The sequence below is a fragment of the Doryrhamphus excisus genome, linkage group LG13 (assembly GCF_037039965.1).
Source record: "Doryrhamphus excisus strain RoL-2023G ecotype Guam linkage group LG13, RoL_Dexc_Guam_v1.1, whole genome shotgun sequence".
NCBI classification, from domain to species: domain Eukaryota; kingdom Metazoa; phylum Chordata; class Actinopteri; order Syngnathiformes; family Syngnathidae; genus Doryrhamphus; species Doryrhamphus excisus.
Window position 1 is genome coordinate 8,341,367 of NC_136369.1, and position 24,740 is coordinate 8,366,106.

The 24,740-nt window shown below is 42.0% G+C and overlaps 1 protein-coding gene across 5 annotated transcripts in view; it reads right to left on the bottom strand.

The window, feature by feature from the left end:
* dmxl2 (Dmx-like 2) overlaps positions 1-24,740 on the bottom strand; it is a 34,688-nt gene that overhangs the window by 1,901 nt on the left and 8,047 nt on the right. The window contains exons 6-54 of one of the 5 annotated variants that reach the window (XM_058088369.2): positions 24,631-24,697; positions 24,351-24,523; positions 24,025-24,205; positions 23,737-23,917; positions 23,184-23,402; positions 22,834-23,105; positions 22,138-22,407; positions 21,789-22,018; positions 21,503-21,705; positions 21,096-21,217; positions 20,824-20,913; positions 20,613-20,721; positions 20,426-20,545; positions 20,109-20,336; positions 19,704-19,990; positions 19,164-19,330; positions 18,426-19,077; positions 18,001-18,330; positions 17,786-17,905; positions 15,822-15,957; positions 14,856-14,966; positions 14,592-14,761; positions 14,233-14,330; positions 13,938-14,103; positions 13,604-13,868; positions 13,274-13,476; positions 12,786-13,148; positions 12,288-12,470; positions 11,912-12,208; positions 11,636-11,827; positions 11,465-11,541; positions 11,156-11,286; positions 10,475-10,720; positions 9,675-9,755; positions 8,321-8,511; positions 7,948-8,084; positions 7,724-7,809; positions 7,413-7,614; positions 6,739-6,856; positions 5,708-5,773; positions 4,956-5,042; positions 4,311-4,432; positions 4,096-4,234; positions 2,558-2,618; positions 1,437-1,564; positions 1,280-1,357; positions 1,070-1,161; positions 934-986; positions 629-846 (exon numbers count right to left, since the gene is read on the bottom strand). In XM_058088369.2, the coding sequence (XP_057944352.2) occupies positions 629-846; positions 934-986; positions 1,070-1,161; positions 1,280-1,357; positions 1,437-1,564; positions 2,558-2,618; positions 4,096-4,234; positions 4,311-4,432; positions 4,956-5,042; positions 5,708-5,773; positions 6,739-6,856; positions 7,413-7,614; positions 7,724-7,809; positions 7,948-8,084; positions 8,321-8,511; positions 9,675-9,755; positions 10,475-10,720; positions 11,156-11,286; positions 11,465-11,541; positions 11,636-11,827; positions 11,912-12,208; positions 12,288-12,470; positions 12,786-13,148; positions 13,274-13,476; positions 13,604-13,868; positions 13,938-14,103; positions 14,233-14,330; positions 14,592-14,761; positions 14,856-14,966; positions 15,822-15,957; positions 17,786-17,905; positions 18,001-18,330; positions 18,426-19,077; positions 19,164-19,330; positions 19,704-19,990; positions 20,109-20,336; positions 20,426-20,545; positions 20,613-20,721; positions 20,824-20,913; positions 21,096-21,217; positions 21,503-21,705; positions 21,789-22,018; positions 22,138-22,407; positions 22,834-23,105; positions 23,184-23,402; positions 23,737-23,917; positions 24,025-24,205; positions 24,351-24,523; positions 24,631-24,697 (8,518 nt within the window). Of the gene's footprint in view, positions 1-628; positions 847-933; positions 987-1,069; positions 1,162-1,279; positions 1,358-1,436; positions 1,565-2,557; positions 2,619-4,095; positions 4,235-4,310; positions 4,433-4,955; positions 5,043-5,707; positions 5,774-6,738; positions 6,857-7,412; positions 7,615-7,723; positions 7,810-7,947; positions 8,085-8,320; positions 8,512-9,674; positions 9,756-10,057; positions 10,241-10,474; positions 10,721-11,155; positions 11,287-11,464; positions 11,542-11,635; positions 11,828-11,911; positions 12,209-12,287; positions 12,471-12,785; positions 13,149-13,273; positions 13,477-13,603; positions 13,869-13,937; positions 14,104-14,232; positions 14,331-14,591; positions 14,762-14,855; positions 14,967-15,821; positions 15,958-17,785; positions 17,906-18,000; positions 18,331-18,425; positions 19,078-19,163; positions 19,331-19,703; positions 19,991-20,108; positions 20,337-20,425; positions 20,546-20,612; positions 20,722-20,823; positions 20,914-21,095; positions 21,218-21,502; positions 21,706-21,788; positions 22,019-22,137; positions 22,408-22,833; positions 23,106-23,183; positions 23,403-23,736; positions 23,918-24,024; positions 24,206-24,350; positions 24,524-24,630; positions 24,698-24,740 lie in introns of all 5 variants that reach the window. The other 4 variants (XM_058088373.2, XM_058088371.2, XM_058088372.2 and 1 more) reach the window with 4 other exon arrangements.

Below are 24,740 nucleotides of genomic sequence, written 5' to 3' on the forward strand. Positions count from 1 at the left end.
TGAGAGTACAGTCAGTACATCTGAAAGTCAGACTCTTGGCACCTTGGCATTAGCGGCAGTACGATGGACTATTGTCACATAAAAAAACATCTCAACAATAAAGGTATCTCTTTTATTATTACATCTTCTGTCATCATGGACTCAATGTCATTGATTTGCACTGCAGGTAGCAGTAGCGTCCATAAAGCTAGGGGTGTGGTTACCGTCAAAAACCACCCGTTTTCTGCAAGCTAATGCAGCTTATGTATTGAAAGATCACCCCCCTACTCCCCTCTTTTAGCTACTAAAATATTCAAATCCATTTTCAACATGATGTTGTACAAAGCAGCAATGTGTTGATTAATTGAAACCTTTTGAGCAGAGAGTGACCAATGGTGGCCACAGCCAAATTAGTTCAGTCCCCAGTCACTATTATTTCATTGGTAAGCAACATATGCAACAACTACAGCAGTGATTTCCATGATTTTTTTTTCTTGTCCTCTATTCTGTTCCGAATTCACCGCCCCAGAATGTAAGTGACGTCCAGTCTTATTCACACTCTAACATATCAGTTGAATTATACAGGTCATATATCAAAGTCAACATTGGAAAATGGTTTAAAAATGTCTTAACATATAGAATGTGTCACCTTCATGTTGCCCTCTGCAGAGCCGGTGACAAAGAAATCCTCAAAGGCATCCAGTGCAAGCGCCTTGATGGCGGAGTCATGGGCTTGGAAAGTGTGGAGCAGCTGTCTCTGGCGGATGTCAAACACACACACAAAGCCTTTTCTGCCTCCAGTGATCAGCAGCTGCTGTTTAGGCGCATACTGCAGCACAGTGGCCCCGTTCTCATGGCATGGAAAAGCTGAAGGGAGAGACAAGACCAATCTAAAATTAATAGAGCATAACTTGATATATGAGGAAAACATATTGAACATTTGGAAATTCCTACCGTGCACCATGGTATTGCTGGGTGAAATCAGAGTGTCCCACAAACACACGTTTCTGTGGAAAAACAATATCAGTTTTATCACTCTGTACTAAAAATATAAAGAGCAGTTCTAGTCAAACAAGAACTTGAGGTAGACCTGTTATCATTTGACTGTCCGGCTGTGGCGATGAGACTTGAGGATGTGATGAAAGCAAAATCTCCACAGGTCTTCGTGTGGCACTGCCAACTCTACCATAATATCGCACACACACACAATAGATCTGGCGAATGTCTTTTTTTTTTGCCTCCAGTGACATGCATGTTGGTGTTGGTGAAATGCAATGAGGTAGTTGAGGGATGACCTCACCAGATAGGGTTTGGGGTTGGAGGATGTCTGGTTGACTTGCCACAGACTGAGGAATCCCTCACCGTCAGCGACTCCACACTAGAAGACACAGAACAACTTCATCTATAGACAAAACAGAGAGGATGAAAAATGTGTGTGTATGCATGTGTGTGCATACCTTATTGCCCTGGGAGTTGAAATAGAGTCGGGTGACTCGAGCATTGCCTGCTTGTCTGAAGCAGATGAGCTGCTGAGGTCTGTTCCATTCGAACATTCTCACACTGCCATCCTGGGCCCCTGTCATGTCTTACATACAAGCACAGTCACATTTGTAGACACATGCCAAGTTGACTGCACTCTTGTGATGCCTGGCTGTGCATTGGCTTGAAACAAGTAGCTGTTTTCAAGATTGTAATGTATTCTATAATGTATACATCATTATTTTCATTTACTTATAATTTAGATATTTGGTGGCAAATGATTGCGTTCCCAGCTCAAAGTATCTATAGTATAGTTACCATGTTGCATGTGTGAGGTTTACAATACATGATAAATGGGCTTCACTTAAAATGCTGTAAAACTCAGTAGAATACCGTACAAACCTACACCAAGGTCAAATGCTAAATAAAAATTGTGGAGTGGCGTTTTTGTGATTGCACTACCTTTAAAGTAGTCAAAACACCTTTAATAGTGGTTGTATAAATACCATCAAAGGGCAGTACATTCACACACTGATGACAGTATCAGGAGCGATGTGAGGTTCAATATTTGTAAGGATACTTCAAGACAGTTGTAGGGAACCAGGAACACTCCACCACCAGAGCCAAACACTGCGTCGCACTAGTGAATGAGGCTCATCAGCCTGGAGCCCAGCGCAACACCTCCTTTCGGCTAATTCCCCATATAGATTAACATTTGTCACTACTGATTGAAAAGACACAATAACACTTAATGGGGCCATTTTTTCTAGGCAGGGGCTCACTGCTTCCCTTCAGCAATGCCGGATTGTTAGTTTGTACACAATTCACGTGCCAGAATCCGTCACTGCCCCAAGGACTTTATAATGTTGAATTTTCAGAAAATCAACAATCCCCGAAACTTTCCCTCCCATTTTGGGCAATTATCATTTTCGCAAATCGAATTTGTCCGAGTAGTGCTCCAACATGCATGTCAACTGTCTAACCAATCAAATGTGTCCCTACATCGCACACTCAGCAAACATGGCCGCTGATGGTGCCTAGTGGCTCACCAAATTCCTATTAAAATCTGGTGAGAGCACATAGAAAAAGAGATACTTACAATACTGATAAATTGGATGGGATGTCATTCTCTTGACATTATTGAGATTCCTCTTCATGATCTGAAAAAGTTAAGACACAGGAAGTATTTTGAGATGTGCATCGAAGACTGTGATAAATCTTGATTTGTGTGTATTATTTACACTGTACACATTTATCAATATGGCTGGTACAGGGAGAACCCTGGCTGTGTGTAAGAATGACGCAAAGCTGCACCTTGGGCAAGCGGCTGCGAGTGCGTGCTATCTGTGTTTATGTGTATGTCCATCTGAAAGATGCAAACACGTTACCACACTGTATCAGCCCTCATAGACTCAGCAGGCCAGCTGTTTAGGCGGCATGGCTAAGTTTTGCACAACAAAGATAATAAATTAAAAATACTACATTTTCTGAAAATATGTCATGATCGTAGACAGGGTGAGGAAACGCATTTAGCAGCACTAATGAAATGATCTGCAGTTGTTATCATCTTTGTTAGGTAAAGACACATTCCTGCTGCTTCAAAATGGGGTCTCTTGCTTCCACAAGTAAGCTTAGTTTCCCCCCTGGTGGCGTTGATGCGGAACTGCACATATAAACCTTTCAGATGAATTGTGTGTGATGGTGTAAGCACCGTGTCCCAACAAAAAGGTTCCTATTTTTGACATGTATGTGTCGCTAAATTGCCTGTAGATGTGAATGAGGTTGGTTTTACTGTATTTCTGTAAAGCAGTGGTTGGCAACCTACAATAAAAAAAGAGTCATTTTGCCCCCTCTTCCGCTAAAGAAAAACAGTCTGGAGCTGCAGAAAATAACAGTTCATAAACCTTCTTAATATAAACAATGGTAAACAATTCTTAATTGTATCTGTTTCAACAACATAACGCAAGAGCCGAATTAGAATGTGCATTTATAACGGAGGCTAACTATGTGGGGTTGTGATAGTATGTTGGTTAAAAGTCACTACCTGATGCCTTCAGAAATGTGAATGGACAGCCTTTTTTCCTTTAGCTGACTTGCTAATGCTGCTCGATTTAACTCTCAGGACATATGTGGATGCTGGTTCGAGGCCAGCGTGTGCGGGGCTGGACTATAGGGAGGACCACTGTTACGCGTGTGTTGGCCTACTTTCTAAGAAATTACTACATTTCACAAAATGTTTAGTGCTTGTTTCTTTTTTGGCATTAATGATTATGTTACCACAGTGGAAAACAGATGTCTTGCGAGTAGCTGAATGCACACAGGCAGGCACAAACTAGCTTCGCCTCACTTTCCCTTGCTCATCCAATCACTAGTCAGAACTGAAACCAGGATGCATTCACAGACTTATTGAATTTGTGCATTTTCCCCACTTGGGTGTTAAATAAAATATTCAAGCCTCAGCAAGGAGGTTGAACAGCAGATCCTGAGAAGCGAGTTGCCAACCCCTGCTCTACAATGTGTCTGATGAGTACTCATTTAGGCTAGTCTAGTGTTATGCCACAACCAGACCACACAAAGTAAGTGATATAGAGTAGAAAGGATGGATATTTTAGTGGGTGTGTGTTTGGGAGTCTGTACCACGCTGGCTCCCATGCTCGTCTGTCCACTGCCAAGCCATGGCATCGATGCAGAGACGGGCATCTGTGGTGGTGCAAACGGGACAGAGCTGGCCTGGGCAATGTTGGTGTGAGATGATCGGTAGTCAATGTCATCAGAGCTAGAAAGCAAAGCACAAGTCTGACTATTTTGACATAGAAATAAAATATTTTTACACAAATAAATATCCATCAGACCTGCGTGATTCTTTATCAAAATCCTCTCCTATCCAGGTGTAGGGCTGCACAGCCACTAGCGTAGACACATCCACCTCCTGGACATCATGGGTGGAGGCCAGCACTATTTCATTAGAGTTAGCCTGGGAAAAGTGTGAGAAAGTTAGGAAGGGAAGGGTAAGGGTTTCCTGCAACTTTAAAGAAAAAGTATAAATATATAATAATAAATAAGTATATGAAGATGGTTGAATTTATACATGTCCACCTTTTTGTGTGATTTCTACTTGCCCCCATTTTGAAATGTCTAACAGTTTCCGTTATTGAAAGATCTTAAAATTTTGGGGCATTTTTTGTTGTATGGTCAAATCTTTTATCGATTAGGATATTTCACCAAATATATCTGAGGTACAGTAGGTGAGGTCAAAGGCTGCGTTGTTTGGTGCTGTACACGCTATGCTTCTTAGCTCATGTACGTACTGTATCTAGCTTGCATATCCTATTTAAAAAAAAAAAAGAAACAAACAAAAAAAAAACGAACCCTTTTGTCTTTGACTGATACCAAGCACGATATCACATGAAGGTGGCTGAAGTCAAATACGAAATCAGTATATTGCATGTAATCGTCAACCAAACATAACCTATCTACGTATATGTCCCCCATCTTACCTTGTTGATTGCAAATGCCATGATTATGTCAGACTCCTTGTGAATGATTTTTGCTTTGCCTCCTGGATAACCCAGATCTGCCTCCACCTGGATAAGTGAAAAAAGCAGATAGAGAATGTTTAAGTAGTGGTCATTTAGAAGCCCGAGTTATCAGAAACGTTGTTTATTAGGAACATTAGTTAATTAGGAAGTACGATGGACAACCAGCCTTTTACTATAACTCAATTGTATGTGAAAAGTAGTATGGAGAAGAACCACATTCCCAGAGAAAATGCAGTGAAAGAAAAATCTGTAATGGGTGCACATTTAAGTCAGAAGTGGTTTGGTTTCCTCAGAGAAACCCTGCAAAAGTAGCATACAGTCCTGACAGTGAGCATGCAAGTAAAAGTATTATTAATATTTTATAAGTAAACTTATTTTGTGTACCACAAGATTTGAGGGTTTTGATGCTTTTGCCTTCAAAAAAGTGAGAAAAAAGGACATCCTTCTTTAATTGGTAGGGACTGGATGAGACGTTAATTCAGAGGAAAGCAAACACATCCCAGAAATGTGATAGATTAGCCTTGAGTACTTGTTATGCTTCTATAACCGCAGGAGCAGCCCCTGTGAAACCAAGCTGGAGATGAGACTAGATTAATCTAATCAAAATTGTATTCAATAAATGTGTAAAAGCATAATATAGCTGCTCCCTCAAGCTTGGCTATGCAGGGACTGCCCCAACCAATCAGGGACAGGATACTAGGTGATACTACCTTATTCAGACTGCTAGCTCCAGCTATGCAGATTGGGCTTACATGGTCCATATGGTTCTCTACAGACTACACAACACACATGGAGGCACAGAACACACCAACAACACAGTACAACACAAAACACATGCACGCAGGACAGAAAAATAAAACATGGGATGAAAAAAAGAAAATCAAAAGGCTGACTTTTGATGCATATAATATACTCTGAATTCTGTGGTGAAGGCACAGACATGCAGGGGGGGGGGGTATGTCCGTTTTGAATGGGCATGAAATCATACTAGGCAGCAGAGACCAACCAATTTACTGGCGGGCCAATTATGGCACATCACAGACTAATCAATATCAGTCAATATGTTACTGATATATTAGATTTTTGCTGTGTGGAGATTCTGTCGCTGTTCCTGCATGTCTCTCTGTGCTACTCCCAGCCAGATTCCTATTTTTCAGCCCCCAATGTCGGTATCGCCCCCCCAAAATCCCATATCGGTTGGGTTCTACGGATCAGTTCAAGACAGCACACCAGTGAACTATCCTGTACTGGATTAAAGGTGTCTGAAAAAGTCAAAGCAATGATACTGACAAGAATAACAGCAACAGATAAATGCTCAGTGGGTACTTCTCAGTGTAAGTGTAACAATGAAGGGATATGGCGGATGTGTGGGCCTCACAAACAAGACATTTATTTTGACACCCTATCAGCTTTTATCTCCAGATGTCTGGCAGTATTCACAATGGGTAAACTACATATGCTGTCAAAGGAATAAGTAAAACTAAGAAATAAAGATTCTGAATTAGCATATTTGAATTTCTACGTGCTTTGAAGATCATCTTTAAAAACGTACTTCCCATGAAAATTAACTTTTACATTTGAGCCAATCTAGTGAGCACATTAGGGGATGTGTGCAAGGAAGGAATAAGTAAAAATGATGGTCTATATCGCCATTAACAAATAATAAAACAATGTCTGATTTTAGCATAGGCCCTAATATAAAAGAAGAAAAAAGACAAAATGTAGGACGCAAGCAGCTCACCTCGCTCTGCTTCCTTTTCTTGGTGAAGATATAACGAATTAAAGTCTCCTGGAGAACTTCCTGTTTTACCAAAAAATGCCACAGTCGTCGGGCTGGAAAAGACTGGTGATTCTTTGTCCTGAGAAAAAAGTAATTAAATGTTAGGTAGTTCATAAATTCGTTGATATTTGCAATAGATGCAACTCCACAATAGAAGACAGTACAGCTGGTGCAAGTTTACACTGAAAAAAACAGCCCCAAGGTGGCAGAAATGCATTTTATAAAAGCACAGCCTACATCTCTCTCATTGAAACACATGCTCTGCAGCAACCAGGAAGTGTGGGGGTGGGGGCATCTTGCTGTGTTTCACTAAAGAGGTTAAGTATTGAACGGAAATGTTAACACATGTTCACAGTTCAGTAGCAAATGGAAAAATGTTAAGTAGTTCATGGTGTTATATTCATAGAAAAATGTACAGAGATAGACGGCCTTTGAAAAACGGCAGCAATTGAAAGAGTTAATAAACTAACGATTCTACTTGTTGGTAGATTGTCTTACAAAAGGAGTAAAACGCAATCATAGTCCCTGCTGAAGTAAAAGGACATCTAAATTGTTTGCTGATGCTGCAGTAATAAGCCATGCTTATGGCCTGCCCCAACGTCAGTGTGTGTCAATGTGATTGATGAAAGTCTTACTTGAAGGGAGTGTTGTCCGGCTCCAACATGGCCTTGTGTCGCAATATGGCAGGACCACCTCCTGCACTGAGGTCAGTAGGGTAAGTGTTAATGTAGTTGGGAGGTGGGCCGTCAAATTTATTCATTGGCTCCAGTAAAAGCTGTTCCCAGTTTTCCAGGGTCTTCAACACAGCATTAGTGAGAGGTGAAGTGACTGGCAAGTCTGTAACACACACAGTCGGCAAATGTGATGCTGAAATTGTGTATTTAACATACACAAGAAAAAAAAATCAGTATGTCATGCAGAAACATAAACTTTGTTGCATCTGTACCTGCAGAATCGAGGCCAGTGATAGGCAGAAAATTCTTAATGCAGTTGTGAACAAGTTTCACCATGACCAGGCGGATAAGAGCCCAGCTGGGGGGACAAACAGAAAACATTCAGGATTGTTAATTCAATTAAATTAAAAAAAAAACAACAAATATTTGTCCTTAGGGGGAAATTAAAACCAGAGGCACAGTCTCACAAATGATGCATAGAAAAAGAACAGCCTACCTGTAGGAGTTGGGGTCAGAGTGCTCGGTCATCTGTGTGTCAGAAAGAAAGGCGTCATCGTCATCATCATCCTCATCCTCTGCTCCGCTTTCATCCGAGTCGCACAAAGCGTTGCTGTCTGACAGTGGCAAGAATGGCTGAGAGGACAAAATTAAGAGGTGAGGGACAGAAAGATGGATTAGTTAGATAGCCACGTTGCATTATCTATCCATAGCATTTTTACTCCACATGTCATCTACAGTGTTTACATGTGTATACTGCTGTTATACCTACACATTAACAGAGCTGCCAACGTCATTTTTGTGTAATGATATGTCAAGTGTAATGCAATGATGATAAGTTCTATTCTGCAGATTCTGACTGTGTGCCTTACTTTGGCCACAAAATAGTCCCACATGCTCAGCTCTGGGGGAATGAACTTTTCCCTGTATGTGGGTCTCTCTGTGGGCACAGGTGGTGGAGTGGCTGGCGTCTCCTTCACAGGGCGTCCAGGAACAAGCATCCTCATGTTGAATCTACGCCTGTACCGATCCACATCCTCTGCAGGGGGTTGAGGGAGTACCACTGGTGAACAAGAAAAAGACACAGCATCATTCATACTCCTATGATACCAGTTTTCCGCAGTCTGTAAATGCTGGAAAAGGATAATGAGGACTTGAGACTTTACTGTAATGGCAAACATCAGGAAAAATGGTCATCCACATTCTGAGCACAACACACATCGACAATAGAACACTGACAATATACAGTACATCTGTGTCCAAAAGTGCACTATACAGACAGACATTCAAGACATACACGGGGAAACATTCACTGTGTTGTGCACAAACCTGCACAATTATCCTGGAGCACTATCACAGGCATTAGAACAGACAAAACAAGACAAGACACAAACCAATAGACAGTGCAGTTAGAGACACACACACTACACACACATGTTAATGGAAGTCATTGTAGTGTATCACAAATGCTGGAAAGAGACTGTAACACATTGATGATGATGGTGACCTTGCTGAGGAAGACAAACAATTAAACCAGTGACAGAATCCTTTTCTGTGAGTGAATGTTATTTAGGAGAACTATATGAAAGTGTGTACACGGCTCTGTGTTTGTGAAATGTCAGCTTTGCTCAAAAGGGCAGCGTTTTAATCCTGATTCTTATCAACAGATATGATATTAAGAAATTCTCTATCTTGCCTCTGTTCCTGAAACACTCAAACTTAGAGATATCTTCTCCTTTAAGAGTCCTAAATGCCAACCTATATCTTCTCTCTTCTCCTCTCCCATCAAAACACAATCAGAGCACAGAGGATTTTGGCCGAAAGAAAACAAGTTTAAGAGGGAACTTCAGTATAAGGTACACACAATAAGGTACACAAACTTACAGCAGTTAATGAGGAACAAACCAACCTAACACTAACCCCTACCACAGTAACCACTCTAAATGTATGTGCCTTATTTCCTCAGTAACTAATTGATGTGCCTTAGCCATAAGTTCCTCATTAGTTCCCAAGTAACGGCAATGTATTTTTGTGTACCTTACCAAACCTACTATTTAGAACTAAAAGTCAGCAATCAAATCATTACATCTAATAATTTTTAAAGTACTGACACACACACACACACACACACTAACACTGATTAGTACCATCAAATGGATTAGATTAAAAAAAAAGCTACTTAAAGAAGTGTGGTTCCAATACTTCATTACTCTTCACGGGATGTACCTGATTTAGTTTCAGCTTCAGATTTAGTCTGTGGGGGCACAGCTATGGCTTCTGCACCCACCTTGCTTGCCCCAACTGTTGCTTTAATGGCACAATAAGGACAACAGCATGAGTTGAGCATGGAGGACATTGCACGCACATGCGGTACAATGGACACACAAAACACACATATGCTCCACACACAAACACCAACTGCGTTGTGGCATTTAAAAAAAAAATCACTTCAAAACAAATACAGGGCTGGCTGTTTTTAAATACATTCAGTTCAATAATGTGAGAAATAGAAGGGGGGCGTCAAACATCTGCAACAATGCAAACCTGTACATCTACCATGCACTTCAATTCTGCAAACCAGCACTGCAATCCACCAGCTTCTTACTCACAGCTGGTCTTAGTTGCTGGTGTCACAGTGCTGGGCCCACCACCCCGTGAAATAGGAGGTGGGGGCCGTTTGAGACACTGGGTTTCATTGGGAATGGGTTGGGGGGTTTGGGTGAGGCTGCCCTGTTCAGGTCTTCGTGTCTCCAGAGACTCATCTGGCCTGGCTGCCTCAAAATCAGCTGGCACTGGGGCACAGGGCAGAGGGCACACTCACACAAGTCACAACACATCTACAGCAGCAACTTTGAGCTCTGGGGAAGATTTCTGCATTATTACACTGTAGATTACACTGTAATCTAGAGGCATTGGGATGGACCGGAAAGCAACATCAACAACAGGGGTAAGAGAAGAGACTACAGATGAGATGACGACATGAAAAGACCAAAAGCAATAAAGAAACAACACAGCAATTATTATACCTGGTGGGGCTTCAGGCCTCTTTGGCTTAATAATGACTTTGGCTCCTCCTCCAAAGACAGCGGCCCACATGCGGTTGTTGAGAGGATGTGCAGCAAGTCGAAAGAGTTCATTACTGTTGTGAGTGCCCAGGCCATGGATGAGCAAGGCTAGATAAACAGCCATGACTGCCTCGCACAACAGCACATTGAGCCTCGGCTGGTCCTCCTCCCTGGCAGATGTCAACAGTGAAATCAGGGACGATACGCCTAGAGAAACAAACCACACACAACAGTGTATCTGCTTAAAAAAGTCCAAATGATATCCAAAAAACAAAAATTCTGTATCTGCACAATATAAAGCTGATATACTAAGCATTAGCATCATGAGCATGGTCGGTCTTTCTGTGTCCTTTCCAGAGGCCATGAAACTCTTATTATAGAACACCATCTGCCTCTTTTGCATAAACACAGACTTCCTGCTTTGTGCTGTTCATCCTCTTCCTCAGCTTTTCATATTCGCTTGCAATGATGTTGATGCTGCTGCCTTATAGGCCATTTCTAGACACTCAAAGAGGATTGTCGAAAAATAGTAATATTACAGTAATAATCTCTATAGCCATAATTAAAAATTACATTGACCAAAGTTAGTTCAATTTAACACCGCATAAAATGATCCAGATATAAATAATATGCTCTCTTTACCTGGCCACTGGGCAGGAGCTGAGTTGGGAGTTACATGTTCCTCTATGCTTTCTGTTCGCAGTCGTTTCCTCTCACTGAGCAACAAGCCCTGATACACCATGCCAGTAAACTGGTTGGCCTCGGTCTGGCTGCTGCACGGTTAATAACAGAATTAAAGTGTAAGCATGTAATTAGCAAATTTTTATCAAACTTGTACAGATTTTTCAAAATAACATTCTAATCGATCCAATTTGTTTACTCTCGATTGGCATCACTGCACTGAGTTGAACATTAAAATGCATGAGAGCGAAAGAGAAGATGATAGAGTACCTGTAACTATGGCTGTCACACAGTGCCTGATAAATGCAAGCAGACAGAGAGGCTGCTAGTGTGTGTAGGGCATTTACCTGAGGAAGAGAGAGACAGTTAACTTGCCTGCATTTAAATGAAATTAACTTGTGCAAATAACACTAAAGGGACTGGTTAGATTTAAGTTCTGACCCGGTCATCGGTGAGATCTGGATGTGGCGGAAGGTCCATGAGGGTGATGGTGTGGAGGATATCATGAATGTGATTGCTGAGGTGAAGCACAGGATTGGCTATGACTGTCTTGGTGGGAGCAATGCAGGCTGATAATAGAGGCAGGGTTGTTGGCAGAGGGAGGGGAGATTGCAACTGCTTCACTGTGATCTCCTAAAAAGGGGAAAAAAGATGAAGATTTTTTTTATTTACAACACATTGTATACCTAATCCCATGGGTACTGTATGAATAAGTACCTGTTGGCTTTCCTGAAGAAGGAACAGGAGTTCCATCCGCACAGAGGTTACTCCTCCTCCCTTGGCTCCATGGAGGCTGCAGTAAGAAAGAAAGACCCTAAGCAGTGCCTGGTTCTTTCTTAGCCAAGCCTTGCGCCTCTCCGAGTGCTGCTGCTTAGCTTGAAGACGACGTCGTTCCATTTGGTGACGCTCATAGGCCCCAGCATCTGTTCTCTCCAACATGTCATCCGATATGTCCACTGATGCTGCTCGCTCTGCCCAGTGTTCTGTCTCTGATGTCTCCTCCTTCCCTTCTACCTGCATGTTAATAAAATCATGAAATGTTTATATCACTATCATGGGTATCATAGATGACAATAAATGTGTCATACTTTACCTTGTAGTTGCAGATGTTATGCATGGCTGCAATCTCCTTCTCCAGCCAGCTGTAGAGCTGAAAACGAAGCTTCCCCCCATCTACCTCAAAGCCTGTGGCTAATGTGCGAAGCTCTGTCATCAGGATTTTCAGACAGGCGCGGAACTTCAGCTGCTCCGCTATTACATCCACCTCAGACTCACCCTTAAACATAAAGTGAATTAAGGTAAACCACATTTGTAATGTTATTGTTACAGTTACTTTGAAGACTTGAATTATTATTTAGTACTGCTTACAATTCATATTAAACATGGTGTATGCGAGTGATACTGATTTAATTTTGTCTACAGCAATTTGCAGAACTCTAGACTTAAAAAGAAGTGGACAAGAGTCTCACTTGCAAATTACATACATTAAACATATTTTTAAAATATGACCTACAAGTATTTCAAGGCCACAACTGAACAGTGTAATAAGTTACAGAAGCATTATTGCTGGTTGTAATGTATTTGACCAAACCTGTGAGTCATCTCTTTGTTTGGATTCAGAAGTAATCTCTGCTTTGGTCTCGGTTTCAAGTTTCTTCATGGTTAAACAATCATCATCTTCACTCTCTTCGTTATCATTGCCCCAATCCAGCTGTAACTCATCATCTTGCAACTTGATCACCGGTTGGCTCCAGTCGAGGCCTCCTTCACTGTCATTTCCTCCCCATACAGGGGCAGCAGGTGAAGCCCAATCCAGACTCGTGGTCTCGTCCACTGGATGGGTTGAGTTTACATTAGCCTTGGAGGCAGCTTTGCTGAGGGGTGATGAACCAGATTTCTTGGTAACTTTGGGAATCTTGGAGAGCACCTCCAAGGCCAAAACTGGGCAGCCCACCTGTAAGGGATTCAAAAATTGTTATGGCTAATTGCTAAATATCTCTGTCTTCTTAAATATTTTATCATTATAACACTGTGTAATACTCAATGAAAAGTTCAAGACTACCAGATAAGTGAACTCACCTTGAAATGAGCATTAGCAGTCGTGAAGAACAATTTGCGCTCGATGAGGTTGATCTCATCTGCACTGCTCTTTTCAGAAGTGAGACCCACAGTTGCTGCTGTACCCTCTGAACTTGCAAAGTGCCGCCGAATGATGAGAGGGTGTGTTCTTAGATAGTTGTAGAAACTGAACACCACTGGGTTGCAAGATTTGACCATCACATCTAAGACAGAGGGTAAAAAAAGAGCAGGAGAAATATAGGAAATATGTAAGCTGTGCAAACAACGCACACAGTAATGAAAAGATAAATGTAGTTTAAGTGAGTTTCTGAATGTTTCAAATCAGCTCACCGGGGTTATCATCATCATCTTTGGGGATGCGCTCTAAGAGTGTGTCCAGGGCTTGGGTGTAATCCTTCATGATCCAGTATGCAATGCTGCGCAAGAAGGGGTCAGGGTGAAGTCTAGAACAGTGGTAACCACTTCCATCCCTGTTACAACCAAGAACCTTCTCATAAAGGAGGCCTTGGCAGGTGGATGAGCTCTCAAAGTCTGCTTCATACAGCCTTGCCACTATCATGGCTAACTGCAGATCCTCCATCTTCTCCATCAAGACCTGCACACCACAAAATACAATGTGTTGTACTGTAAATACAATGAAATGTACTATATGTACTATACACACCTCAATGGCGTCTTTCAGTGATCCAGCAAGCAAGAAGAAGGCGGCTGACTGTTCAAAGCGTTGCTTTCCCAGCAGGGAGAAAGCATTTTTTAGTGCTGCTTTTCGCCAGCGGTCTTCACTGAAATTGTTCTTGAAGAACTGAGTCATCTTCTCATCATGCTGGGACCTGAGAGAAAGAAACTATTGAACTTGATATCACAATTACTTTTTCTTTAGGTAAAAATTTGAGGTGTGTCAATTAAAAAACAAAAATACAGAAGCTGCTTTTAAGAAGCTGATAAAAATATAGTCCCACCTGAAGAGTCCCCAAAGGACAGCCTTTTTCTTCATGGCCAGGTAGAAGAGAGCAGCATCTAAAGGGTCATTGTTCCTCTGGAATGCAGCTTTGCCCAACTGATAATTTAGGGGGAAAAAAACAATTAAATAATAACAGTACCAAACACAATTAGGTAATGTAATTTTATAAGAAGCCATTTGGTAAAAATTTTGAATAATCTGTGAAGGCAACAGTGTGTGTGATCAAAAGCCAATTACATGCAACCACTTCAGGCTGGCTTTTATTTTAATCAGCACTTTCTTAGTCAAAATATCTGCTCTGGATGAACAAGTCATGTAGTTTTCCCAAGGTAATTGATTATCTACTTCTGTATGCACCTTTTCCACCATTTTCCTCAAAGTGTTGATGTTGCGTATCCACCAACCGACACCTACAGCTCGGAGTTCAGACCACTGTGGGTCACCTCTCTGCATGGCTGGGATCATGTTCAGCAGCTCCTCCTCTGCCTCAGAGTGGAAGGCCCACGCAAAGTGGCAGGTTGACAAACCTAATAGTCAGATAGAGCAAGAAGATCAATGATAGCTGTGACCAGACACTTCTCATGTTGGTAGTGTAGCCTCATTTTAAGTGTTGTGTTTTACCCTGGTGGAGAAGCTGCATGCGATAGAGCGGGGGCAGAGAGGTGAGCAAGCAGGTATGAAGACGCATGGCCAACAGGTACCTCAGTCCACACTCATCCAGAGCCTCACCTCCTACAAACACACAAGGTAGCCGTCAACTTGTGTCATTTTAACTCCAAAGAGGAGAAGATCTCCGTTTTAAAACAACCTTAACCACAACAATGTCCTTTAGTACTACTATAGTTTATGTATTCCTGTCAGTCCTGTCCCTGAACCTTCTTACCATCTTTGTGCTTACTTAGCACTGGAACAATCTGTTAATGTCTTCTTCTCAAAAGACTAAATAAACAGGATTATGCATTATAGGAAAAGACAAAAAGATAAGGAAAAGGGGATGTCTGTTTATAAACAGCTACACAAGCATAAATAATGCTAGTTATCACATAAAGATTTGATGGCTGAAGATTACCGATGGTAAGGAACACACAATCAAGAGGAAGGATGCTAAATGTAATATTCACAACCTTTAGCCAACCCAAACACAGTATGATCTCTTACCCAGGGTAATAGTGCTAAAACAAAATACAATACAATGTAGTGCTACTCAGTATCTGTGTGTGAATATTGATTGTAATTGCATTAACCTCATCACAGTTAACATAGTTTTCTTTGGACAGCCACCACAAAATTACCATTTATTTAAGGTTAGAATACTTCAAAGATATTTGTATGATGCTGCCAAACAATGAGATTAGGTGTGTGTTTCCGCACAGCCTTTTTGTCCTACCCCTTCACTCATACCTCCCATGTCTCCCCAGCAATTTTCTCGCATACCACTGGGGGTATGCATACTCTTGGTTTGGGATCACTGCTCTTAACATCTTTTCTAAATATAAAACAATGTACCAGTCCAAATTTAAACATTATGTGTTTCACATTGTGTAACAAAAACATAACGCCACATTGAAAAAAAACAATATTTCAAACCTGTGTACTGTTGGTCAGAGGAGTTGGTGACTTCAGCACTGGTGGTTGCTACTGTGTCAGCCAGTGCTACCAAGAACATTTGCTCAAGCCGGGTCAGTCCAGGGAGGCTGGAGTGCATTAGGTGACTGGACAACACCTAAAGAAATACAAGATATGTTTGGGCAAGAGAAGTGACTTGATGTTTTATAATTATATTTTATAATTATAATTTATAATTGCACTGTAATCACTGTGTATCTCTGTTTAATGCCTCCAACATTTGCAGACAAAAAAATATACAGTGAAGAAAATAAGTATTTGAACACCCTGCTATTTTGCTATTTCTCCCACTTAGAAATCATGGAGGGGTCTGAAATTTTCATCGTAGGTGCATGTCCACTGTGAGAGAGATAAACTAAAAAGAAAAATCCAGAAATCACAATGCATGATTTTTTAACAATTTATTTGTGTGATACAGCTGCAAATAAGTATTTGAACACCTGTGTATCATCTAGAATTCTGACCCTGAAAGACCTGTTAGTCTGCCCATTAGAAGTCCACCTGCACTCCATGTATCATCCTGAATCAAATGCACCTGTTTGAGGTCGTTAGCTGCATAAAGACACCTGTCCACCCCATACAATCAGTAAGACTTTAACTTGTAACATGGCGAAGACCAAAGAGCTGTCCAAAGACACCAGAGACAAAATTGTACACCTCCACAAGGCTGGAAAGGGCTACGGAGCAATTACCAAGCAGCTTGGTGAAAAAAGGTCCACTGTTGGAGCTATCATTAGAAAATGGAAGAAGCTAAACATGACGGTCAATCTCAATCGGAGTGGAGCCCCATGCAAGATATCACCTCGTGGGGTCTCAATGATTCTAAGAAAGGTGAGGAATCAGCCCAGAACTACACGACAGGACTTGGTCAATGACCTGAAAAGAGCTGGGACCACCGTTTCCAAGGTTACTGTAGGTAATACACTAAGACGTCATGATGTGAAATCATGCATGGCACGAAAGGTTCCCCTGCTTAAACCAGCACATGTCAAGGCCCGTCTTAAGTTTGCATATGACCATTTGGATGATACAGAGGAGTCATGGGAGAAAGTTTTATGGTCAGATGAGACCAAAATAGAACTTTTTGGTCATAATTCCAATAAGCGTGTTTGGAGGAAGAAGAATGAAGAGTACAATCCGAAGAACACCATCCCTACTGTGAAGCATGGGGGTGGTAGCATCATGCTTTGGGGGTGTTTTTCTGCACATGGGACAGGACGAGTGCACTGCATTAAAGAGAGGATGACTGGGGCCGTGTATTGTGAGATTTTGGGGAACAACCTCCTTCCCTCTGTCAGAGCATTGAAGATGGGTCGTGGCTGGGTCTTCCAACACGACAACGACCCGAAGCACACAGCCAGGAAAACCAAGGAGTGGCTCCGTAAGAAGCATATCAAGGTTCTAGCATGGCCCAGCCAGTCTCCAGACCTGAACCCAATCGAAAATCTTTGGAGGGAGCTCAAACTCCGTGTTTCTCAGCGACAGCCCAGAAACCTGACTGATCTAGAGAAGATCTGTGTGGAGGAGTGGGCCAAGATCCCTCCTGCAGTGTGTGCAAACCTGGTGAAAAACTACAGGAAACGTTTGACCTCTGTAATAGCAAACAAAGGCTACTGTACCAAATATTAACATTCATTTTCTCAGGTGTTCAAATACTTATTAGCAGCTGTATCACACAAATAAATTGTTAAAAAATCATGCATTGTGATTTCTGGATTTTTCTTTTTAGTTTATCTCTCTCACAGTGGACATGCACCTACGATGAAAATTTCAGACCCCTCCATGATTTCTAAGTGGGAGAAATAGCAAAATAGCAGGGTGTTCAAATACTTATTTTCTTCACTGTAGGTCAGTAGTAGGTAATAAATAACCTACTTAATGAGCTAATGTTTCACTTCTGGTAGGTTCAATCTGCGTCACAATACCTGTGCATGCTCTGGTCCAAAGTAGGTTGGACCATATTGGGAGAGGTTGATAACACGAGACTTCTTCTCTGGTTTATCGGTTGCAAAGTTCACAAAGTCATCTGTGGTGACTGTTGGCACCTGAAAGCAAGGTAAGTATTTTGAATATAAGGTAAAATAAATCTTTGTTAATCAGTCTACACCTTCAAATAAAAAGTTTTATTACGTGAACCAACCTGGAAGAGGTCAGCATATTGGTCCTCACTAGACATCTGCCCTGCCTCGCCATTGTTCACTTTGGTTCCTTTGACTACTTCTTCTGCTCCCTTGAAAGAAGTATCTTCATCGGCCAGCATGAGCGCATACAGTGGAAGTGGAGGGATGGAGTTGATTTCGGTGTAGTCCCGCCCTCCGTCACGACCAGCAACAATCGTGTCTTTTGCTGTGCTGCCAGTCACACTGATGGTTCGGGACAGATGTCTCCTGGCTCCTCCCTCACCTGCCTCCACATCCCTAACCACAGCAACCTCGCCAGCAATACACTTCACCAAATGAGCGAGAATGGCCTGACAAAGGCAACCAATGAGATAAAAAGCACCAAGCAAATGAGAGTTAAATAATAGACCTATTTTGGAGATACTACAGGATGAGGATGACTCACCTTGGCACGACGAACCTTTCCCAAATCCATGAGTTCAAGCAGTTGGGTAGGATGATATTGGGGTAGTGTCGGAGACAAGGAGTGAGCTGCCTCAAAAAGCCCACCCTCTTGAAGTCCTGCTGGGGCACGGAGTGCCTCATCTACTGTGGTGTTCCCTTCAAAAACACTTTTAGATCTGGCTCTCCCTTCAAATACTGAGGAAGACGTTGTGCTTTGACCTCCAGCAATGTCTGCTATTGACAAGTTGCCCTCTTCTCCCTCACCAGGCTTTTTGTCTTGGTGCCACTGGGCATACACGTGCATCTCACAATCCATGCCCACCACCAAGATGCCATCCCTCACCCAGGACAATGATACTGGCAGAGAAGGCGTGCCGTCCACAGAAGACAGCAGGTCCACGGCCCGCAGCAGGATCCAGCGAGAGCGGATGCCCTGTTTAATACTGCCCCCTAGAGGAAGGGTGATGACAGCCACACCCTCTTTGCTGCTTGTCTGTTCGTTGACCATACCAGAGATTCGGCCATACATCAGAATGTTGGATCCAACCCCCACAGTGAGAATGTGTGATCCATCTTCTTTTGACAACCAGTCCAGGTGGACATAGTGCTTGATGTTAGGTGAGTTGTGGTCTCGACTCATGTAAAGGTCAGACCTGGTATGGAAAGAAATGTATTTTGACCTTATACACACCTAATAGCAGTACAACAGCATACGCAATACAATATGTGCCCTCATGACCTGCTGTAGACAAAGAGGTTGGAGTCCACACTGACTCTGGGGTCCAGGGTTGCTGAGGGTCTGTTGAAGTCATCCAAGTGAATAGTTTGCTCCAAGACCCACTCTGAGCCACCAGTAGATTCACACTCGTAAATAGACACGTGCATGGAGAACTCCTCTCTAGAAATCTGTAGGAAAGGTTGAGCAATGGTTAAAATTCAAATGTATTGTGGTACAATAAATAATCTCTAAAGTGCATATTAATTTTATGGTTGTGGATGCTCTGTAAACTTGATAATTCAACATTTGTAATACATTCCAAATAATTAGTTAATTAATGAAAATATATTTAATTTAAAAATATTTAATTTATGCTGCATTTACATGCATTTAGTGTTTTTGGTGAAAATTTTACATTAGTATTTGTACCTTGATAAATAAAACTCATCGACTTGCATGTATGTTTTGTATTTAAATTTTTCTTAGAATTGCATCCAAGAATGAAGAATGAAAGTTTTCAAAAGTGCACTATTAGTGCAATATGTCATTCTTGTACTGTACCTGTCCTTGTCGTGGCTGTTTAAACGCCACAGCCAGCCTACCAATGTAGGAGCATGACACAGCAACAGGCCGCCCCGACACAGACACGGCACTGTTATTGTCTTCCTCCTCGTTCATTAGAGCCCACGGCTCCCAATGGTACACCCGCTTGTCCTGGTCATTGTCATGATCTCCATCATCACCCTCTACAGCACAGCACCAAAACCGCACTCGAGAGTCAGAGCAGGTAGTAACAATCAAATATGGAGCCAGGCACACTGGGTAAATGGAGGAGGAACTCAGATGACCTAAAACAAGGAGAATGGATGAGTTAGATTTATAGGAATAAACTGGTACCTGATCAGCTGTCAAATGCAAGTGCAAAAACAAATTAATGTTTGTACTGTATATGATGTTCATACTTACCAGCAGAAGGTGTGGCTCTGGTAACCTCCACCCCATGGGGCAAGTCAAGTCTCTTGCTGTACACTAGTTTGGAACTGAGTATGAGTTTGCTGGCTGATTGCAAATTGGCCGTGGAGGCTGAGCGTGGGAGAGGCCTAATTGGTGAGGTTTCTGGAGATGAGTCAGCATTCATAACTTCATTGGGAACCATTAGCTGGTTCTGGAAGCTATAATCTTGGTTCAGATCATCTGGACACAGAAATACATTGACATTAATTGACATTAACTAATGCAGAACACCACAACAATTCAGTAAATATCTGATGCCCTCCTCCTACCAACACAGGCCTGGACAGACTGTAGGTGCAGGTGCCACATTTGTAGTACAGAGTTCCTGTTGAGATCCTTTTCTATTACCACCAGGAAGAATTTCTCAGAAAAAGGAGGAGGTTGGTAATCTGGTTTGAGAAAAATGTGATTAATATTTTACATACTATGATGTGTACTAATAATCAAATGGCACACCTTCACCAGATGGAAAGGCAGTTGTGTATGTGTCTGGTTCCTTCTGAGGTTTGTAACCGAGAATGAAATCCTCTTGGAAGACATGCAGCAGCTGGGTGTTGGCACCACACTATATTTGAAAAAGAAATAAGATTTTTTTTTTTATGTTTTGTGTAAACAGTTTCAGCGTTTAGTTAAATGCAAAGGAAAATAATAAGTAGCAGCTTGTCACCTGGTTTGTAATGACATCCAGCTCTATAATACAGCCAGGTCTAGCAGTGGACTGCTGGCTGACGATGTTGAAAACTTCCCCTACTAGTTTCTGAATGGTGACATAAATTAATGAAAATGCAGGCATAAATAAACTGTGGATAATTTTGCTGTATAAATTATATGGATGATATTTTGCAAAAAGACATCAAAGCTTTTCAATAGTGAATTTCAACAGGAAAAGAATGGCAATTATAAGAATTATCATATCGCAAGTGGCATTAGTATACTCACAGATGTTTCTGGATCTGACAGTTCATCTAGTAACTTTCTGGCATCCACAACAGCTTGGTAGAGACGCAGGTTTTTACCATCTGATGCCACAAAGCAGGCGCTGGCACTGTTACAGTATGTTCCTGAAGGAGGCAAAAAGTTGGACTGTTTTCAGCACAGTACGTTAATACAGATACGGCTGCAGAATATAGGTATAAAGTAAAGATTAATTCCAGCTGATACTAAGGTACGGTAGTAGATTTTGCATATTGTAGTGAACTAGTGAATGTATTCCTAAATACCACATGCATGAATAAGTGAACCCAAATATGAGATTCCGCACAAAGTCAAGGTGAATTTGTTAAAACATGAATTAAACATTGCTTTTTAACTATTGAACTTGTGTTGAACATGTTTGATATGTTTACCAAGTACAGAGCTGGGGACAAGTGAAGGTAGCCAAGCAACATTGCTAAAAGCAGAGGTGTGCAGAGAGTTGATACGGGCCAGTTCAGAGACCCCTCCAGTGCATGATAGGGGTCCAATATGGTCCACTCTCCACAAGATGAGTTCACTATATATGGCATTGGGGTCATGGAAGGTTCTTGTTGCGGCATTACGAAGCTGCTTCCTAATAAACAAAAAACGTTTTCATTACTCTAGTTCTTGGTTGCTTCATTAAGTGCATTCTTATTCTGCCTTGTTTTCTCCTACCTAGGAAGTCCTTTTGGGAGGGGAAAAGTGGGAAGTTGCTCTCCTTCCATGCTGCCAGGAGCTGAGGGAGGCGTGAGCAATGCATTATGGTGTGAGGAGGTGAGCAGCAATGGCAGCACCGTGTGACAAGCTTGGTCATTCAGATGGAAACGGTGTCCACAATATCGAAACTTGTGGGATACGGTCAATACATTTGAAAATGCAGAGCGCTCAGCGAATGTTACAGCCCACTGGAGTCACAAAGTCAACAAAAGAATGGGAGGAAATGCTTAATACACATATAATATACACAATTCATGACGTTGTTAGCCATTTTTGCAATCATGCAAATGTTGCACATTGTTCACACCTGGTTGAGGGATCCGTCAACATGCTTGGAAACCATCATGACAGCTGGACTGATGCCAGGTTTGGGGTTAGAAGAAGAGGCCAAGACAGGTGAACTAAGGCCAGCCGAGGCTGAGGCAGAGTGAGAGACATGTTGAACCAACTGTCCATGTTCACCCGCCCTGGAACTCTCCCTCTCTGTCAAAGTACAGGCGTACATCAAGATGTTTTTACTTAGGGAGTTGGCATCACCTGTCGGAAATGCCACTGGTATACGGGAGGAGAAGGACACCTGTAGGGAGAATTGGAAGGAAAGGAAACCCCAAATCATTTCAAGACAGATTAGTAATTACTCACCAGCCATGACATTGTCAAAGGATGTTTTACTTTAATGTTTGCTGTACTGCATCACACAAATGTATACTGATGAGGTAATTTTATTATGGTTACCTTATTTCGCTTCAAGAGGCAAAACCTCATCTAGTATTATACAATGCAGTCATACTCCACTGCAAAATACAATCACAGTAACTGTTGTATTGGATTTTACTCTGCGGCGAAGCTAATGTGGCAAGTGAGAGTCTGTGCTAATGTGGCACTGTAATCACACATTCATTAAAGGACACAAGCTAATAATCAGGCTTTTCAGATACAGGGTACACTTGTGTAAAATTAAAAACAGCATTAAAAAAATATATATTATTAATTCTATTCTCACCTGAACCTGTCTGAAGATGCCTTGGTTGAACTCATCTAAGTACTTTACATGCCAAACCAGGAACGAGCCATCAGTTGGATGGATCGTGAACAGCATGTCAGGACTTTTGTTCCACTCTGTGGTTAAGATCTCCATCTTCCTCTCCAGCAGCATTGAGGGCAAAGGCAAGCTGGAGCTGGATCCTGGTGAAGATGCCTTTGTACTTCCTTGCTCCCCTGGCTCCTGCTCCTCCCCATGCTCAGATGAGGCTTTGTCAGACATCTCATCCAAGTCTATAAATTTGAGAAAATGTTGCTTCATCAATGGCTGCACCATTATGAGATGTACACTGGTCTGGTTCACGTTCTTACCAAAGTCAAACTTCATAGGGGATCCTTCAGGGTCCAGAGAATATTCTGTCACATGGTCTAATTGGTGTTCAGAGAACTTTCGGAGCTGTAGCATAAAAACATCCATAGAGGAGGTAAAGCTGAGGTCCTTGTTATTGAGCCAGTGAACTACAAATCCTCCTGCCCCAGTGCCATCATCTGCATTGAACAGTGCAGAATCTGCCAGCATTGGTGGGATGTCTGATAGAGAAAGAGCAGCGTGAAAATGAAGAAGAGACAGTTTAATCATTGAAACAGAGTCAATACATATGGTATAACAACTGCATATAACTAATAGGACAATAACTTGATCTAAGGCAGCGCTTCTCAACTCATGGGGCCTACCAACATGTACTGATTTATAGTACTCAACATGCAATTTGACTCTTGAATACACTTGTATGCTTTCCATTTTGTTGCATTTTCCTAGTTGGGGGAGGGGGGTCAAAACATTTCTGTCCCTTGGGGGCATGACAGAAAATAACTGAGAAGCACTGACCTTAAGTGAAGACAGATACTTCTGAAAAAAGGCTACCTGTGTTGGGGTTGATGCTGGCTGAGATGTGGAAGTGACACAAGGCATTGGCATGATGTGCGATGTGGCGGTGAGTGTGTGCGTCCTGCGTGCCAAGCTGAGAAGGGAGCAGCTCACTGTGAGCTACCAGAGCAGATGATCGTCGCCTTCCACGGCGCAGATGCTTCAGATGGTGAATAGACTGCTCAAACAAAGCAAAAAAATTAAAGCGTGAAAATTCAATGAATGCTAAGCTGATTTTTTAAAATGAATTACTTATGGTTAGGGAAATAAGCTCAATATGGATACCTCTAAAGCATGCTGAATCTTGTCCTTATTGCCTGCCAAGCCTGGCAAGCTGGAGCTAAATGAGTGCGTGTTCTCAGATATCTGCCCTCCAAGCAAGCTATCCTCTGGAAGCAGGGTCTCAGACCACACCCTGCACACACCATCCTCACAGGATGTCAGCAAAACATTGCAAACGGAACCCCTAAAGGACATATGGAGAATGCAGTGACCTACACAACCAAGAATTATTTTCTTTTTAAACAATGCTGTGGATAAACATTTTGAAAAAATAACACATTAACAGTCATCAACAGTGTGGTATTGCCCGAGCAGTGTTTGTGTCTTACTTGGGCATGTACTTGCTGGTCTTTCTCCAGGACATACCAGTAACCGAGCGGGGATGGGCCAGGTAAACAAACGAGAAGTGAACAACAGGTGGCTTTTTATCAGAAGGGTCTTGGACCACCACTGCAGAACGCCAGCCAGTGGTGGGATACCACACTTTGAGTAAACAGTCATCCTGCATACACAAACACGCAGATGCAGATATTCAGCTTAGTTTGTAGATTATAATGAAATGTTTAACATAGTGTAGTTTTGTTTTTACAAGTTGCGTGGTTAGGGTACCTTCCCAACTGTTGCAAAATATTCTCCATCAGGGGACCACTTGGCAACGTGCACAGATGCAGCAGTCCTGATGGGCAACAGTGACATTAGCTCGATGCACAGGAAAGACA